This window comes from Artibeus jamaicensis, unplaced genomic scaffold, assembly GCF_021234435.1.
Source record: "Artibeus jamaicensis isolate MK-2021 breed Jamaican fruit bat unplaced genomic scaffold, CSHL_Jam_final contig_332, whole genome shotgun sequence".
Taxonomy (NCBI): Eukaryota; Metazoa; Chordata; class Mammalia; order Chiroptera; family Phyllostomidae; genus Artibeus; species Artibeus jamaicensis.
The window spans coordinates 21,141,967-21,159,826 of NW_026521788.1; the positions used below are offsets into that span (position 1 = coordinate 21,141,967).

At 44.4% G+C, this 17,860-nt stretch overlaps 1 protein-coding gene across 2 annotated transcripts in view; it reads left to right on the top strand.

The window, feature by feature from the left end:
- The first annotated feature begins 537 nt into the window (after nucleotides 1-537).
- SUPV3L1 (Suv3 like RNA helicase) overlaps nucleotides 538-17,860 on the top strand; it is a 33,374-nt gene continuing 16,051 nt past the window's right edge. The window contains exons 1-6 of one of the 2 annotated variants that reach the window (XM_037130620.2): nucleotides 538-871; nucleotides 10,657-10,734; nucleotides 11,089-11,196; nucleotides 12,380-12,494; nucleotides 13,666-13,834; nucleotides 15,652-15,763. In XM_037130620.2, the coding sequence (XP_036986515.2) occupies nucleotides 595-871; nucleotides 10,657-10,734; nucleotides 11,089-11,196; nucleotides 12,380-12,494; nucleotides 13,666-13,834; nucleotides 15,652-15,763 (859 nt within the window). In that variant the 5' untranslated portion in view covers nucleotides 538-594. The remainder of the gene's footprint in view (nucleotides 872-10,656; nucleotides 10,735-11,088; nucleotides 11,197-12,379; nucleotides 12,495-13,665; nucleotides 13,835-15,651; nucleotides 15,764-17,860) is intronic. The other variant, XM_037130621.2, reaches the window with a different exon arrangement.

The window sequence follows — 17,860 nt, forward strand, 5'->3', positions numbered from 1 at the left end:
ACCTTAGAAACTGGAGGCCAATGAAATACCTTGGCAACGCTGCTATAGAGCAGATCAAGTTATGTTCTTTAATACTACGCTATCAGAAAAAGAAAGTTAACACTTCAAGAAACCTTTGGGGAAATGTTTTCACCGTCCCAATGGGCAAACCACGCACACAGGAGGACACTGCTACTCCACTAACTTACCCCAGCACTACTCACGTGCGGCTGCCCACGTGCTTCTGAACCGGCGCCCACTGACCAGGCCAGCTTGCTTCACGTGACCCACTTTGCAGGCCCCTTCTCACATCTGTGACACTCCCAAAGGTGCCTGATTATTTTCTGGGTTTTTGTTTGTTATCTTAGAGACAGCTGGCCCCAATATCTAAATTAAAAGAGATAACAAGAACCTATCTTTTCATTGCTAATCTGTTCTTCCTCCTTTTCAGCAACCTTATGGCAGGCACTTTTTCTTTTTGACAGGGCATTTTCCTGGGCGCCTCCTCCGCTCGGTCCGGGCCTTTCCGGAGAATAGGCGCAGCTGGTGCGCGTCATGTCCGCCGCTGTGTTCCCGTGCTGCTCGAGCCAGTCTCTTTTGGGGCCTGCGGTCTAGATGTCCTTCTCCCGGTGTGCCCTGCTGTGGGCTCGGCTCCCGGCGGGGCGCCACGCTGGCCACCGGGCAGCCGTCTGCTCTGCTTTTCGTGCCCACGTGGGGCCCTTTCCAGTAGCTCTGGGGCGCGTTCCCGCCGTTGCCTCCGCCTCCTCCTCCTCTTCATCTGGAGGTTCCAAAGCCCCGGACACGTCCTTGTTTGTGCCCCTGACTGTGAAACCTCAAGGCCCCAGCGCAGATGGCGACGTTGGGGCCGAGCTCACCCGTCCCCTGGATAAGAGTGAGTGTTGGAGCTAGCGGGGGCTGTGGGGTGGTGCCCGCTGCGCGGCCGCGAGGAAGCTGCACGCCCTCCCCCTGGAGACCTGAGGTCCCCTCCAACATAATTTGCCTCCCTAGCAGTTTGTGAGCCCCTGAAGGCTTGGGACTGTGTCCAGTTGATCCTTTAGTATGCCGGCGCAGAAGTGGTCTTTTCGGTTTCACTCTTTTCTCAATGGTTTAAACCCTCTAATGATGGGGCGATTCACCTTTTTTGAGTCGTTAGTCGGAGGACAGACTTTTTTCCTTTGTTCCTCCCTCGCTTCCCAGAATTACTGCCTCTGAAAAGGGACAGGGGAGTGGGGTAATGAAAGCCAGAGGACTTCTGTCAGTATTCTTTGTCATTGACCGGGCACTGACGCAAACCAGACCCTGCGCTGGGCTGTGTGATGGTTGCCAAGAGGAACCAGACTCAGATCCAGATCTCTCTCGTCCCAAAACGTTACGAGTGTAATGGGGAGGAAGGACATACGGATAACCAACTGAAGATGAACTGGGTGTCCTTTCCCGAGGTGGTCGTCTTCACGATCATCCGGGCTCCAGAGAGAGAGGAACCGCTTAGCATCAGCTAGAGATAGTAGGCGTTGTCCAGGAAAGTAAGTGGGTGGATTTGACAGAGAGGCGTGTACTTATTTACGAGGGGAGTTTTAGATTATAGAGCTGGGTGATTGGGAAGGTGAGGCAGTTTGCTCCAACCAGATGAGGCTCTGGGAGAATGGGGGGATGCTCTGGCTTCACAGAGCACCCGCTCTCCAGGAACTCTCTTGCATTTTGCTTCAACAAGCAACATTCTGCCTCCTATTGTAGCTTTTTTCCCCCAAAGATTTATTATTTTTTTTCAGACAGAGGAGAAGGGAGGGAGAAGAGAAAGGGAAACATCGATATGTGGTTGCCTTTCACACGCCCTGCACTGGGGACCAGGCCGCAACCCAGGCACATCAAGTCAGTCCTGATCTGGCATTCGAACCTGCAACCCCCTGGTTCGCAGACTGGTGCTCCGTACACTGAGCCACACCAGCTAGGGCTGTAGCTTTATTTGTTTACTTTTAAAAGATTTTATTTGTTTTGTTTTAGAGGGAGAAAGAGAGGGAGAGAAACATCAATGTGTGGTTGCCTCTCTCGGGCCCCCAACAGGAGACCTGGCCCTCAACCCAGGCGTGTGCTCTGATGGGAATTGAAACAGCGACCCTTTGCTTCTCAGTCCATTGTTCAATCCACTGAGCCACCGCCAGCCTGGGTTGTAGCTTTAGAATAGAGAGTGCAGCATGCTGTGGGTCAGACCTTGTTTTTCAGGACAGGAATACAATATTTTCACTAAAAATGTAATGGGTGTCTTACAGTATGTGTTACTCTTTAATTAGTCCTTCCAAGCCACACTGTTAAGCCCTTTTATTTAACTTGGAATTGGGGGCTACGTTACCTTGGTACTTTTAATAATGTAAATATTTATTGTGTTACTATTATTTATTTTTAAATTGTGACAAAAAATCAAAATTTACCATCATAACCATTTTTTAGGGTACAGTTAAATGATGTTGTGAGTATATTTGCAATGCCGTGAAACACATCTCCAGGACGTTTTCACCTTGTAAAACTGAAACTCTAAACTTATTTTTTAAAAAAACATTTTCCCACTTTTAGTATTTTTTAAGAAATAAATTATTTGTGTGAGGTGAATTTATTAGATTTAAATGCAGAAAAGTACTTATTTTGTGTAACTATTCCAGTTTACCCAGAAGTGTAAAAGTCTTTGACCCTTCCAGTGAGAAGACAGAATGAAGACAGACTGTCGCCACCAGGCTTTCTTCTGGTGGAGAATCCGTGCGTACCTCCTTGAGACGGTGCACGCTGGGTGGTTTTCATTTCCTTTGGCCAGGGTTGACTCAGATGTTGACCTTACTAGAATGATTTTTTCACATTGCAAAAGGGGCTGCAGAGAACAATGAAATACTGCAGTTCTATGTGGGCACACGAGTAAGCTGTCAGATTTTCACGTGGAGATTGAGACAAGAAGCTGTCGCTTCTCAATCAGTTGCCTGCTCTTGACCCCAAACGTTGGTGGCTCTGAGACTGTCCTTCGGTGCCTTGCCATCCTATTCTGTGCTCTCCCTAGGGAAGCTCATTCTTTCTCCTTTCTTCTCAAGTCGGTGTTCCTTTAGACCTTTCTCTTTAGCCTGGACCCCTCTCATTCTCTCTGGACCTGTATTTCTAGTTTTCTACGAGGTGTTTCCACTTGGATTTCTTACATGCACTTGACCTTCACGTGGCCAAGACAACTTACCTTCTCCTCCACTTGCTTCTGCTCCAGGTGCTCCAGTAAAAAACCTGGTAGTCTTAGTTCTTCCCATACCTCACCGCCTGCATCAAACAATCAGAAAGTACAGTTGATAAGTTTTGTTAATTTTACATCATAAATATGTATTGAATTAATTCACTTCCCTCCTTCTCCACCGCAACCAAGCTACCCTAAATAACCCAGTTCTGTCTTTTGGTGGGACTGTTGAAATAGCCTTTATGTGTCTCTGCGAACACCTTTGATCTCCAATCCTTTCTTTACCTGCAGTCAAGAAGTTCTTTTTTAAAATATCTAACCATATTGTTCCCTGCAAAGAATTGTTTAATGTGTTTCTATTGTCTTCAATGTAAAATGGTTCTCAATCGCTGGTACGGACTGTAAGGCCCTGCCTGATCTGGCCTGAGTACCTCCCCAGCTTCATTGCGCACCCCTCTCCTTGTTTTAGCCATATCGATAAACTGTGTAGTTTTGTTCCAGGGCCTTTTACTTTCTCTGCCTAGAATATCCCTGTGATTCTTTCTTTTTTTTTTTAAGAAAGCAATGGCTTACATCGAGTGTTTGCTAGGCAGATACCATTCTAAACTTGTGACTCATTTAACCTTCCTGACAACCCTTAGGAGGGAGACACTGCCTTTATCCCCAACAAATACTTAGTGAATGTCTGCTGTGTGCCAAGCGCTGTGCTAGTCACACAGTAGGTGATAAGTGCGCGCGCGCGCGCGCACACACACACACACACACACACACACACACATTTCCTGGTTGGTTGTGACACATTTAGCCATGCAGATATAGATTGACTGACTCTAAATAGACAGATTGTGCATATTTGTGTGATACTGGTTTACAATTTACTTACCTTTTCTGCATTTCCTAGTTTGTAAAATAAGAATACTTTGCCTTGTTTGGTGTGGCTCATGGATTGAGCACTGGCCTGCAAACCAAGGGGTTTCCAGTTCAATTCCCAGTCAGAGCACATGCCTGGGTTTTGGGCCAGGTCCCCAGTGAGGGGTTAGGGTTAGCGAGAGGCAACCACACACTGATGTTTCTCTCCTCTTTCTTCCTCCCTTCCTTCTCTCTAAAAAATAAAACAAATAAATTCTTAAAATATTTTTCCGCTTACATCTCTAGATTGTAAAAATTACCATGAAATGTTTGGCAAAGCACTTTGAAAAGTGTAAAGGGATGAGTAAATGTACAGTAGTATTATTTGTACTAAACATTTACTATATTAAAAAGGGAATTAAAAGTTTTTGACCCTGGCTGGTGTAGCTCAGTGGGTTGAGCACGGGCCTGTGAACCAGCGAACCAAAGGATCACTGGTTGGATTCCCAGTCAGGGCACATGCCTGGGTTGTGGGCCAGGCCCCCAGTAGGGGGCGCATGAGGGGCAACCGCACATTGATGTTTCTTTCCCTCTGTTTCTCCTTCCCTTCCCTCTCTCTAAAAATAAATAAATAAATAAAATATTTTTTAAAAAGTTTTTGGCTGTCAGCCTGGAGTAGAATCTGATGTATGGAAACTGGGAAAACTATTCCCCTAGGACCCTAAATAACCTCCCTGACCTACATAATATAGGTTGATGTGAGGGTTTAACAAAATTATGTATTTTTAGGTTATTTTATAAATACAGTCCCCCCACCAAGTCTCTCTCTCTTTAAGCTGTTAATAGCTGGTATAAAATCCCTCAAATATATTTCCACTCATAATCTGCTGTCTGTGCCAGAGCAAGGTTTTTAAGTTTTTTGGACAGTCTTATGAATTTTTAAGTGTTTAGAAGTTCCAGCAGTGAGTTACAGGTAACTGATTCCGTGGCAAAGTAGCCCTCGAGTGGAGCAGTGAAGGAGGAAGGCAGCACCCAGGCACCAAGGTCAGCCTGGTGAGCCCTGGCTGGCTGCAGGGACAGAGGTACTACCGGAGCGGGATCTGATTTTTGATTGATCACTGGCGTGTTTACAGGTGGCAGCAACAAATAATGTTTATGGTGGATGTGATCAGCAGTTGTGACTCCCGCGGAAGGGATCGGATTAATGGAGGCAGGTTGTAGTCACTTCCTCATAGATTCTAGTACTGGTAGGGGGCGGATGCAGATTGGACCTTGCTCCTGCGCAAGAGGGTTGAAGCCTCTCACACAACCATGGGGGGGCGAACTGGAAGTTTTGGGGAAGCTTCCTTGTCAAAACAGCTGGACTGATATGTTCTGACATTGCACCTGTGAAGCGCAGAATCAGGGTGTAATGCTAAGGGAGGGGGTCAAGGTTATGGAGACAGACCCTGTATAGGCTGTTAGATGACACTTTTCTGACTTGAGTTCATTTAGCTTCCTGGGTGAGTCATGCTGTTAGCTGCAAGGGGAACCTTATGAAAGAGCCTACTGAAGTTACTATCATTTGATGCGAGTTTACCAGGACAGACACCGGGGGGTGTAGGGAATAGCTAAGGGTCCTCAGTCTTCATGCTGCTGTCATTCCATCCCCTGAGCAAGATGCAGAAAGGTCAGAGGCGTTTGGCCTAATGCAGCTGTCTGCTGCAAAAGTGGCAGTTTCAGCAAAGCTACTACGATTTATAACTCCCTTTGTGATGATATGAAAGGTTCAGCATGAATTCCTACCACTACTAGAACCATACTCTGTGTACTGTAATATTCAATGACACAAGTATCTTTTTGTAGTTTAAAATATTTTTTCTTCTTTTTTGCTTCAACAACACCAATATTAACGTGTGATGCGCTGCTGAGTCGTCTCTGATTGCTGGTGACTCTGAATGAGTGATGTCCGCCCGGTTCTGTTCACAGCAGCCCTACTCAGCTCCTGTCAGTTCATGCCTGAGGCTGCTTTGGTGAAGTCAGCCCATCTCATGTTAGGTCTTCCTCCTCTTCCACTGCTGTTTATTTTCCCAGCACTATTGTCATTTCCAAAGAACCTGCCTTTTCATGGTGCACCCGAAGTAAGACAGCTTCCGTTTTGTCATTTTTGTCACCACTGATGTTTCAGGCTCGATTTGCTTATCTTCCTAGTGGTCCAGGATGTTCATAGAGCTCACTTTCAACACCAAATTTCAAATGAATTAATTTTTGTTTCCTGTCAGCCTTCTTTGCCATCCAACTTTCACATCAGTACATAGTAGTTGGGAATACGAGGGTGTGGATGATCTTAGCCTTGGTCTGTAATGAAACATTTTTGTTCTTGGTGATCTTCCTGAATTCTTTTATTACTGCCCTTCTGAGTGTCTTGTCTGCCTTCTCTTGATTTCTTGGCTGTAGTCTCCATTTGGATTGATGACCAAAGCAGGGAAAGCGAACATTTCTTTTTTAAGTGGAAAAGTTTACCAGTGAGGCAGTGGGACCGAGAGAAGGCTGCTCCCCAGGCAGAACAGCCACAGTTTCAGTGCCTTCGTGTCCGTGTTAAAGAGGTGGACTTCTCATCCCTTTAATGCTATAACTGGGGTAGTAAAACTAGGTGTAATATTAAGGGGGTGGGAAATCATGCCACTGCTCCCTTGTCTTTGATACAGTGTCTTCAAGATTGATTCTGCCTTTCTTTTTTGGACCCTAGAGGCTTTCTGACCTGTTCCAGTAACCTCTTTCCACCTGTGTTACCAGTGTGGCTTTAGTCTTTTTAATTCTGTCACGAAGAGGTTGAATTGTATATGTTCCAGTCTACTTCTCCAATCCACAAGTGACTGTGTATTGAGATGGGCTTCTAGTTAATTACTGATGAGAACAGTGCAACAAGTGAACTGAGACATTTTAACAAACATCTACACGGTCATAAGGTTTGAGCAGTACTAGATGTAGAGCAAATAGCTACTTTCTTCTTCAGGATGTAAGTGGAGTAAAAGTGGACCATTAGTTTTGCTTAAAGACTCTTGGCAGTACACTTACATTTTAAAAGAGAACTTACTCCGATGGACTGTCTTGAACATTCTCAATCATTTAAACCCCAATGCAGCTGGTTTAGAGATTTAGTGGTTCTTTTAATTTCAGCAAGTGCAGGTTTGAATCCCAACGTAGCCACGTTAAATCTCAGGCTGTCATTGCGCGTAGCTGGAGGTAACACCTCTGTTACCTCATTAAAAGTTGTGACTGGCATTTCTGCTGTGGCTGAAATCCAGAGACCGTCTGCTTTAATCACTGTTAATTTTAATGAGAAGAAAAAAAAATCGGGTCATTCTGTTAAGAACAATGAAACAATTAAAGCTTAATTTTTATGAAAAACAAAACTGTTTCCATATGCTTCTGTAGTAGATTCACATTTTTTCAGTGCTATTTCCATTGTTAATGTTTTGTAATTATCTTTTAAAAACTGATAGCAGATTTTGGAAAATCCTTTTCAATAAAATAAAGTATTGATACAGAGAGCCCTTACATTTTTGTGTGGGTAATACTCATTTTTAAAAACAGCTTTAAGATACTTACATACCATGAAGTTCATCCGTGAAGTGTATAATTAAGTGGTATGTTTGCGGGGTGCTGCAGCTCTCACCATAATTTAATTTTAGAACATCTTTACCTCCGGGAGAGATCTCCTGCCCAGCAGCCGTCACTGCCTCCCCCTCACCCCGCTGCCCTCGGCCCAGGCACACCGACCCACGGTTTCTGTTGTCCAGCTCGTGTAATACAATGTGTGGTCTTTCCTGACTAGTTTCTTCCACTTAGCAAGAGAAACCTCATGTTTTTTAAGCATTTTATGTTGAGTAAAGTATCGTTTTTGCATAACACCAGAGTGTTCGTTACAGGAAATGGATTAATTCTAAATAAATTTGATGTTTAGATTGAGTTTATAGGTCAGCAGAATTTCCTCAAGAAATTGCTTGTGCTTTATTCCAGTCTTTTATTTGTCACTGTTTTCCACTATTGCTGCCAAGAAACTCTTGCCCCTGTTAGGGACGCTTTGGCACTGGGGACTGGCTCTGTCCCACAGAGTCCAGGACCTTCAGCGTGTCAGGCAACCTCCAGGTTGCGCCCTGGAAAGAGGCCGGGGCATGGGCTCTACTGTGGAACAAGCAAAACATATGCGTTCAACGGGAGCGTGAGTTGAGCGCGTGGTCATCTAGTTCTGGGGATTTTATGTGTTTCCAAGGGCGGAGGGGCTGTGGTGGGGGACGCGGCACCAGGCTTTGTGGTGCCACGTTCTGATAGGAGGGGGCCTCGCCACACCACAGGGATCCTGTCCTTAATTATTTCCCTTTGACCCTGCCCAGCGGTGGGGGCTCTGGTGAGACGGTGTTGGCCTGTCTTTCCTCACGCTGCTTGTCTGGATCTTTCCCCAACTTTCTATCCTGCCTCACCCACTCTGGGTACAAAGTAAAAGAAACCCAGAAATGTCAGGATAACAGCCTGTGATAAAGAATATGTGTGTATCACATTTAGTGGGCAAATATAGTGGCTAAACCAGCCATTTTGAAATTGCCTCATTTTGCAGATTTTTGTTAGTGGGTGATTTATTCAGGCTTAATCTCTTCAGCGAGCATTGGGTGTTTTGTGGCTGTGTGAAAACGCAGCTGGGAGGTAGGACTGTAGGCTCCCTGCCCTTTCTGTGGATCACGGGCAAAGACTAGGTCTTCCGTTTTGGCCTGCCTTTCTGTTGGCAGCCAAAGGGCACCAGGTGTGAGACTGGCGGGGACACGCCGGAACTTGGTTCTGCAGCCTCTTCACTTGAGCTCTGGCTAAGAAAGAATTCAGAAGCAAGACTCAGACTGTAAGAGAAAGTTTACTTAGAAAGTCACAGAGGTAGAAGAAGTGGGCTGTAGAAAAAATGGGCTCAGGAAACAAGCTGCAGAGGCAAAAGAAGGGCCCTTGGAGTTGAGAGAGAAGGGCGAGGAAAATGCGCCTGGGGTAGGGGTGGGGGGAGGCGGGGTAGTGAGAACCTTACTGGGTCCTCTGTCCTAGGGCTTTTAAGGGTGGGGGTTTTAGGGGTGGTCACAGGGGAGGATACAGTAGAATATTCATGAGCTTTCCAGGTGTGTTCCTTCAGGGTCATGGTCTCCACTGATTGGTCAGTGCCAGGGCAGGAGGTCATTAATCAGTGCGGCTGGTCCTGAGGTCAGCCCTGAGTTGGCTTGCCTGGTTTTGCTGCTTTTCTGGGCCTGGAGCATAAACACAGCTGAGGCCTAGATGCTCCCTAGGGGTTAGTGCTGAAGGGAGTGGTCCTGCAAGGCCCCCCCCTCATGGGAGTCCCATGGGGCCACTCTACAGCCCCCATTCCTCTTCCAAGGGGGTCTACGGAAAGACCAGTGACGTGCTGGGGAGGATAGGTCAAGAAAGGGTTTGAGCCACATGACCAACTGAAGGAAGGGTCACCCTGGGGCCAGGGTCCTTCTTTTCCCAGGTTTTGTGTTTTTATTTTAAATCCCCATCTGTGGGTGTGTTTACTGATTATAGAGAGAAGGGGGGAGGAGAGAGAAACACTGATTAGTTGCCTCCCTTACACAGCCCAGCAGGGATTGAACCCACAGTTTATTTGGCATATGGGACAGTGCTCCTCCCAACTGAGCCACCGGGCCCGGCTGTTTTCTCAGGTTTGCCCCTTGGCAGGCACCCGGCGCTTTCCACTCGTGATATTTCCTGCCTGGCCCGTGCTCCTTGCCCTGCTTATGTCTGTCTGACTCCTCCCACATTCCCAGGAATGCAGCGTGTGTGCCTGGATCAGTGACATGTTTATCTGCACAGAATAATGCAGCAATATTTTAACATGTTTCATGGCAGCGCAATCTCAGCTTGATTAATGTAAAGTATTTTGTAAAATACTGATTCACAGTGACATGCTCCCTCAGCAGGCCTCTAATTCACCCTCTCCTGCAGTACAGTCATTTCTCTGCCATTGTCTTTGAAACAGTCATTTAAGCCTTGTTTGAGTGCTACCTGCGGCAAGGAGCTGGCATCGTTGTGAGGCCGCCCCCTTTCATTGTTCTAATTGTTCGGGAAGCTCTTGTATAAATTCCACTGAGATCTGCTTCCCTCCCTTCCCACTGACTTTAGTTGTGCCATCTAGAACAAAATAAGTGTAGTCTGTTCTCCCTAAAATCATGTTCTTCAAACTAAAGATCATCCCTGGCTTCTTTAGTTAGTGGCATAAAAGTGTAATGGTCTGGTCCTTGCAGTTTTGGTTGTCTTTCTAGAAACCGTTTAGCTGCTCACTGTTAGCTGTTGATCATGGTAAGTAGACAGAACGGACCATGGTTATCTAAAAGCTGGAGACAGTGTCTAATCCGGTAGCTTCTTGCTGGTTCCTCTGCATTGCAACAGGAGCAGTGTGCTGCTCAAGGTGATCGTTTTCCTAGGCGCCCCATCCCACGGCTGAATCACAAACAGCTTGTGACCAGGTACAGCTAAGTTTTCCCAGTGCTCATCAGTAGTGCTGCCTTGAGTGCTGTGACTTCGAGTCTCATTCGCTTTTTTCTCTATTTGGAAAACGAGGACTCAACACATGGTAAATTTTGTTATCTTTCTTCCAGATGAAGTAAAGAAGATCTTAGACAAGTTTTACAAGAGGAAAGAAATTCAGAAACTGGGTGCCGATTATGGACTTGATGGTAATGCTGATAACATTCCATTAGAGATATTTTATTACTGTCTAGGTTACAGATTTGTCAGTGTACACCTTGCATGGCCTGGACACAAGGACACTTTGTGACCTGGATGGTGTCCCTGACCTTCACTTGTGTCTGAGCAGGAGATTGACAAGATCTACCTGGTGAGGCAGACGTACAGCACAGGAGCTGTGTGTTAGTTTTCCTCTGTGTTGTGCTGGGATTTCAGTCTAGTCCAGATCTGATAAATTTTAAAAAAATGCTTCGATTAATTAGGTGTGTTGTCTGTATACACTTCTAAAAATGAGAAGTGAAGTGAGAACTCAGCCCCCCGTTCTGACTCTGCGTCCCCCACAGCCCGCCTCTTCCACCAGGCCTTCGTGAGCTTCCGAAACTACATCATGCAGTCGCACTCGCTGGACGTGGACGTGCACATCGTTCTGAATGACATCTGCTTCGGCGCAGGCAAGTGTGTGTGGGGGTTGTGCAGGTCCCGCTGAACATACTGTTTCCTCCCTTGCTTCGAGCTTATTTCCCTAGTCAGGGCTTCTTTGTTTAGAATAGGCCTTGTTCACATTCTTCATAAATAATTCAGTGCTGGCCTAGGAGGCTGTCCAGGTCCTTTTGCTTTTATACGGGGTCCCCGTGCTAATTATTCAGTTACCCATATGTCTTAGACCGGAGGTAGATTGGCTCTGTCAGCCACCTGCTCTTCACTGTGTGTTAATAGTCACAGTGACATGAACTCTCACACGAGGTGGAGTTAATGCACTGCAGATTCCAGCTGTTTCTGCCAGTGACTTCTTCATATCAGGACAGAGTTCTTGACATAAAAGAAAAAAGAGTAAGAGCATCATTATTTTGTCCCCATAGGCAGCTTGGCTTTGGTTATATATTTAAATCTGTTTGGTAATCAGATGTTGACCTGTGCCAGGCCGGAGTGGAACCTGTGCACGGAGAGGAGTGGGCCGAGGCCCCACCCTCCTCCGAGCCACGAGGGGGTGGGGCTTCTTGCTGAGGAATCAGTGCAGTTGTGTTTTGTCTCAGTGCCCAGTGATTTACAAATGTTCGCGCCTGCGTTTCACTGCAGTTACCACAGGCCTTTTCTCTAGTGTATGTTTCTAGGTTATTTTTTTTGTAAGATTTTATTTAGTTATCTTTAGAGGAGAAGGGAAGGAGAAAGGGAGAGAAACATCAATGTACGGTTGCCTTTCATGCGTCCCTTGCTGGGAATTGGCCTGCAGGGAACTGGCCTGCAACCCAGGCATGTGCCCTGACTGGGAATTGAACTGCAATTGTCTGGTTCGCAGGCCCGCACTCAATCCACTGAGCTACACCAGCCAGGGCTAGGTTATTTTTTTAAATGTAACTTCTTTCTCCAATACTGATCTTTTCCTGCTTGCTTTGGAAGAGTAGACATGGTAGTTGGCAGCCATTTTTCCGTTTTTCTAGAAAATACAAGTGAAAATAGAGGAACATGTAACAGAACGCAGGATCTCAGAAGAGGGCAGAGTTTCTTGCTCCAGAGTTTTTCTTTTTATCCTGGCATTGTCCCCCAAACTTAGCTCATTAAGAAAAAAAGGTTTTACCAAGCGTACTTATGGATAATGTGTAGATTGCGCCTGTTAATTAGTGTTTTATTTTCCAGCTCACGTGGATGATTTATTTCCATTTTTCTTGAGACACGCAAAGCAGATATTTCCTGTGTTGGAGTGCAAGGACGATCTGCGTAAAATCAGTGACTTAAGAATACCACCTAATTGGTCAGTTCCTTCATTTCTGGATTTGAACCTTTTGGTTTCTAATCTTGGGAGAGTGATGATGATGATGATTTTTTATCGTATGTTGGATGATAAATCATAAGGAGTCTGGATTGTTTCTTTTTCCCTAGAAAGAGGCAGTTAATTCTGGCAGGCAATTAACCGGTGTCTTCTCTTTATCCTAATCCAGCTCGGTTTTAGGTTTTACTATTACAGAGCTATAGTAGCTTACTTTAAGGTGTCCTTACAATTCACGTGTACCTTTCTGTGTGTCAGCCGCATGCCTGGGTGTTAACTCCGTCACAACCACCAGGACTAAACTCCAGTATCTCCCGGCACTTTGCCACCTCACTGAGACTTTCTGCTCAGACCCTTAGCAAGGGTCTGTTCTCTGCTGGGCTCTGCACGTGTTCAGCCCAGCCCTTGGCCAAGGACCCACATGGAACTCCCACACAGACTTCAAGGCTCCCCCTCCACTGCACCCTTTCTTCCACACTCCGTCTTTTAAATTTCAGTTGCTTCAGCAACTCTGAACTTGATCTCTGCTGCTCAGCTCAGTGGGACTATTGTACTTGGCTTGGGTTCCCCCTCCCTGTGCCCTGCGGGGTGTATTATGGCTTAGCTGAAGCGTTCCCTTCTCCCAGGGCCCGTAGTCCTGCATGGCCTGTTGTTCCTGTCCCCAAGCAGCTGCTGCGTATATTTTGTCCAGTTTTGTGCTTGTCTGTGGTGGGAGGGCAAGTCCAGTACCACACACCATGGCCAGAGGCAGAGGACTCAGTCATAACATTGTACATGTTGACATTCATGGGAATGAATGGGAATATTTGCTTACAAGTCATGCGTTTAGAGCCGTGGAAATGATGTGAACATATTTATGCAGCTAGTAGTAGTTTAAACTTATTTGAAGTAACTACTGAGGAAAAAGGATTTGTACAATGGCAAAAATATCTGGGAAATTAAATTACATTTTGATTTTTCTGTTCTCTAGTTAGTAAATGTCATTCTTGGAAAGTCGTCATTTTAGTGTGGATATGAAACTTGTCATTTAAGTTTTTTAAAGATGTTATCTTTAAATGTGAGAATGTTTAGAGGATGTTGCATTGGAACATTTTTAATTGCAAACTTTGCCAAGGTAGATTTGAAATCAGTAAGATTAAGCTGTCTCATCTTTTAGGTACCCCGAAGCCAGAGCCATTCAGCGGAAGATAATATTCCATTCAGGCCCCACAAACAGCGGGAAGACGTATCATGCAATCCAGAAGTACTTGTCAGCAAAATCTGGAGTGTACTGTGGCCCTCTGAAATTACTGGCTCACGAGATCTTCGAAAAGAGCAATGCCGATGTCAGTGTGTTACCAAATATTTGCTCCTTGTTAATTTTGTATGCGGGGGGAGGGTAAGAATGAAGAGGGAGGGTGGAGTGCATGTACAGTATACCCTCTGGTAACCAAAATTGCCATATTTCTGTGCACCTGATCAGCCGTCCGCTGTAAGATGTGCCAACTGAAAAAGTGCTGCCAACTGAACTCTGACATGCCATCATTTGTTTTAAGATGTATCCTGATTTCAGAGATACTGAAATGTGAAAAAAATGTGTGTGTTAAAATGAATGCAGTTCACGTAACGGAGGTAGGCGGGGAGTAACACTGATAACCTGACCCCACCATCCGGTTTCTGTGGATTGTAATGCCATACTTGTTTTTTTTTAAGAAATAAAATATTGATATAGTTGAAAGTCTCTGAACCTCCTCCTTTGACTCCTCAGAGTTACAACCACTATTCTGTTAAGATGTTTAATTTACCTTTAGGTTAGAACTCTGATGTCATCAATTAGAACTAATGATAAAGACGGAGGCCACCATTTCAAACCTGAAAAGGACTGAATGCCCTGTGGTCCAAGGCATTGGTTTTGTTTTGTTTTTTCTTTAAAGATTTTATTTACTTATTTTTAGAGAAAGAGGAAGGGAGACAGAACGAAAGGGAGAGAAATATCAGTGTGCGGTTGCCTTTTGTGAGCCCCCAACCAGGGACTTGGCCGGCAACCCAGGCATGTGCCATGACTGGGAATCAAACGGTCGACCCTTTGGTTCGCAGGCTGGCACTCAATCCACTAAGGAACACCAGCCAGGGCACGTTGGTTTTTATAACGGGGCTAATATTTGGTTTGTGTTTTATTATGACTATAACGTAAGATTAACCAGTGTTGGTAGGTAACGTACCATCTCTTTTTTTGTTTTGAATAATTTGTGTAATTTTCATACACAATTGCCTCTTTATCCATAAATACTTTAAAAATACTTTCTCTTAGAACTGCTTCTTAGAATCTCTTAGAACAAAGATTTTCTTTTACAGGAAAGCCGCAGGATATCTAAAGCAGGACATTTAATATTGATAGACTGTTATTATTTGATCCATAGTCTGTATTCCAGTTTTGCCAGTTGCTCAGTAACGATAGCAACACTCCCCTCTCACTCCTTCCCCGACTGCCCCCACCCTGGATTCTGTCCGGGCTCTCACACTTCTTTGTCTCGTCTCTGGTTCCCCTTAGTCTGAGGCAATTTCCTCGTCTTCCTTGTCCCATAGCCTTTACATTTTGGAAGACTGTCCGCTGTGTTGTAACCTGTCTTTCAGTTTGGACGTGTCTGACGCTTACTCATGATTGGTTTCAGGTCCCTGGAGGCCAGTTCCCCAGATTTAGCACCAGACGTTTTCCATCCTTGGGAACCCTCAGTCCTGGGCGAGCCAAGGTGGTTGATCACTCTGATACACCATAGCATGGGGGAATTATATTAGGAAGACTTCACATTCTTGTATTTTATTTGTAATATTCTTGAATATAGAGACGTCTCATGTTTCCTTAAATAAACTGAAATAGTACAGAAACATACAAAGTGAAAAAGTGAAGCTGCTGTGATTTCTCATGCTTTTGTTACCTGAGAATTTAGCTGTCTTGAGGTGTTTCCAAGTTGTTTTGTAAGAGAATAGCTTTTATTTTTTATGAAAAATTTTTTTAAAGGATTGAGAATATTTTGTTTTAGCTATTAGACAAATAAACTTGATTATAATGGAGAATATTCTGTTAAACATCCCAAACTACTTTTTGCTATTGTTTTCAAGGTGGAAATAATTCCAGGTTTTTGTTTGTGTTTTGTCACCCTAGGGTGTGCCCTGTGACCTGGTGACGGGCGAAGAGCGGGTGACCGTGGGTCCGGATGGGAAGCAGGCCGCCCACGTTGCCTGCACTGTTGAGATGTGCAGTGTTACCACTCCTTGTATGTGCTCGCCATTTTTAAAGACTTTTAGTGTGTTTTACTTTAAGATATTGATCAACATATGAAATGCTTTTTGTGAAAAAAATTTTAAATTGAGACAAAGAAGGGAAGTGTACAAGAAATAATCATTATCTACTACCACTAATAAATGCCCAGAACTTTCTGTCATGTTTGCTTTTGAATATTCTCTCCCTTTTTCCCTTAAAAGATATGTTAACGGGTATGAAGTTACCTTTGTGTACCAATCCTCAGTTCAATTCTTTCCCCCTCTCTTTTTTTCGATATTATTTTATAATACTTTCAGGGGTACAGCATAGTGGTTAGACAATCATATACTTTACAAAGAATTCCCCCTAATATGTCCAGTACCCAAATGGCGCCATACATAGTTATTACACTGTTATTGACTATATTTTCTTTACATCCCCATGACTGTTTTGTAACTGCCAATCTGTACTTCTCAGTCCCTTCACCTTTTTTCACCCAGTCCCTTAGCCCCCCTCCCCTCTGCCAGTTGTATGTTCCTTGTACCTATGAGTTTGTTTCTGTTTTGTTTATTTATTTATATCATTCTTTAGATTCCACATATAAATGAAGTCATATGGTATTCTTTCTCCGACTGACTTATGTCACTTATAATGCCCTCTAGGTCCATCCATGCTGTTGCTAATTGTAAGATTTCATTCTTTTTTATGGTTGTTTATTATTTATATATATTTTTTCAATTTTTTAAAAAAGATTTTATTTATATTTAGAGGGGAAGGGAAGGAGAGAAAGAGAGAAATATCAGTGTATGGTTGCCTCTTGTGAGTCCCCTGCTGGGAACTGGCCTTCAACCCAGGCATGTGCCCTGACTGGGAATCAAACCGCAGTCATGTGGTTCACAGGCCCGGGCTCAATTCACTGAGCTACACCAGCCAGGGCTATTATTTATATTTTTGATATGTTTTTTCTTCCTCCTGCTCCTAAGGAAGACCCTTTAACATTTCATATAATATTGGTTTGGTGGTGATGAACTCCTTTAGCTTTTTCTTGTGTGGGAAGCTCTTTTTCCATCCTTCCATTCTAAATGATAGCTTTGCTGGGTAGAGTAATTTTGGTTGTAGGCTCTTGCTTTTCATCACTTTGAATACTTATTGCCAGTTCCTTCTTGTGTGTAGTTTCTTTTGAGAAATCAGCTAACAGTCTTACAGGAATTTCCTTGTAGGTAACTGCTTTGCTCTTGCTGTTTTTAAGAGTCTATCTTTAATTAACCTTTGGCATTTTAAGTATGATGTGTCTTTAGTGTGGGCTTTTTTGGGTTCATCTTGTTTAGGACTCTCTGTGCTTCCTGGACTTGTGTGTCTATTTCCTTCACCAGGTTAGAGTGGTTTTCCGTATTATTTTTTCAAATAGGTTTTCAATTTCTTGCCTTTTCTCATGATGTGAATGTTGGTACACTTGAAGTTTTCTCAGAGGCTCCTTACACTAGCCTCATTTTTTTGGATTCTTTTTTTTTTGCTGTTCTGATTGGTATTTTCTGTTTCCGTGTGTTCCAGATTACTGATTTTATTCTTTGCTTCATCTGCTCTGCTGTTGATTCCCTCAAATTCTTTGCTTCAGTTAACTGTATCCTTCATTTCTGACTGTTTTTTTTTTATGGTTTCTATGTCCTTTTTTGTTCTGTGGAAGTTCTCACTGAGTTTCTTGAGCATCCTTATAACCAATGTTTTGAACCCTGTATCTGGTTTGCTTGCTTCCCTGTCATTTAGCTCTTTTTCTGGAGATATCTCCTATTTTTTCATTGGGACCTATTTCTTTGCCTCTGCATTTCGGCTACTTCCTTATGTTTGTTTCTGTGTGTTAGGTAGGGCTCCTGTGTCATCTGGACTTGGTAGAGTGGCCTTATGCAGTAGATGTCCTGTAGGGCCCAGTGGCGCAGCCTCCACAGTCACCCCATCTGGACCCTCTCCGTCTGCCCTGTGTGGGCTGACTGCACTCCCCTGTTGTTGTTGAGCCTTGATTGCTGTTGGCACCACTGGGAGGTATTGACCCCCAAGCTTATTGACCGCGAGGACTGGCTCCAACTGCAGCGGAGGAGCTGCTATGCAGGAACCA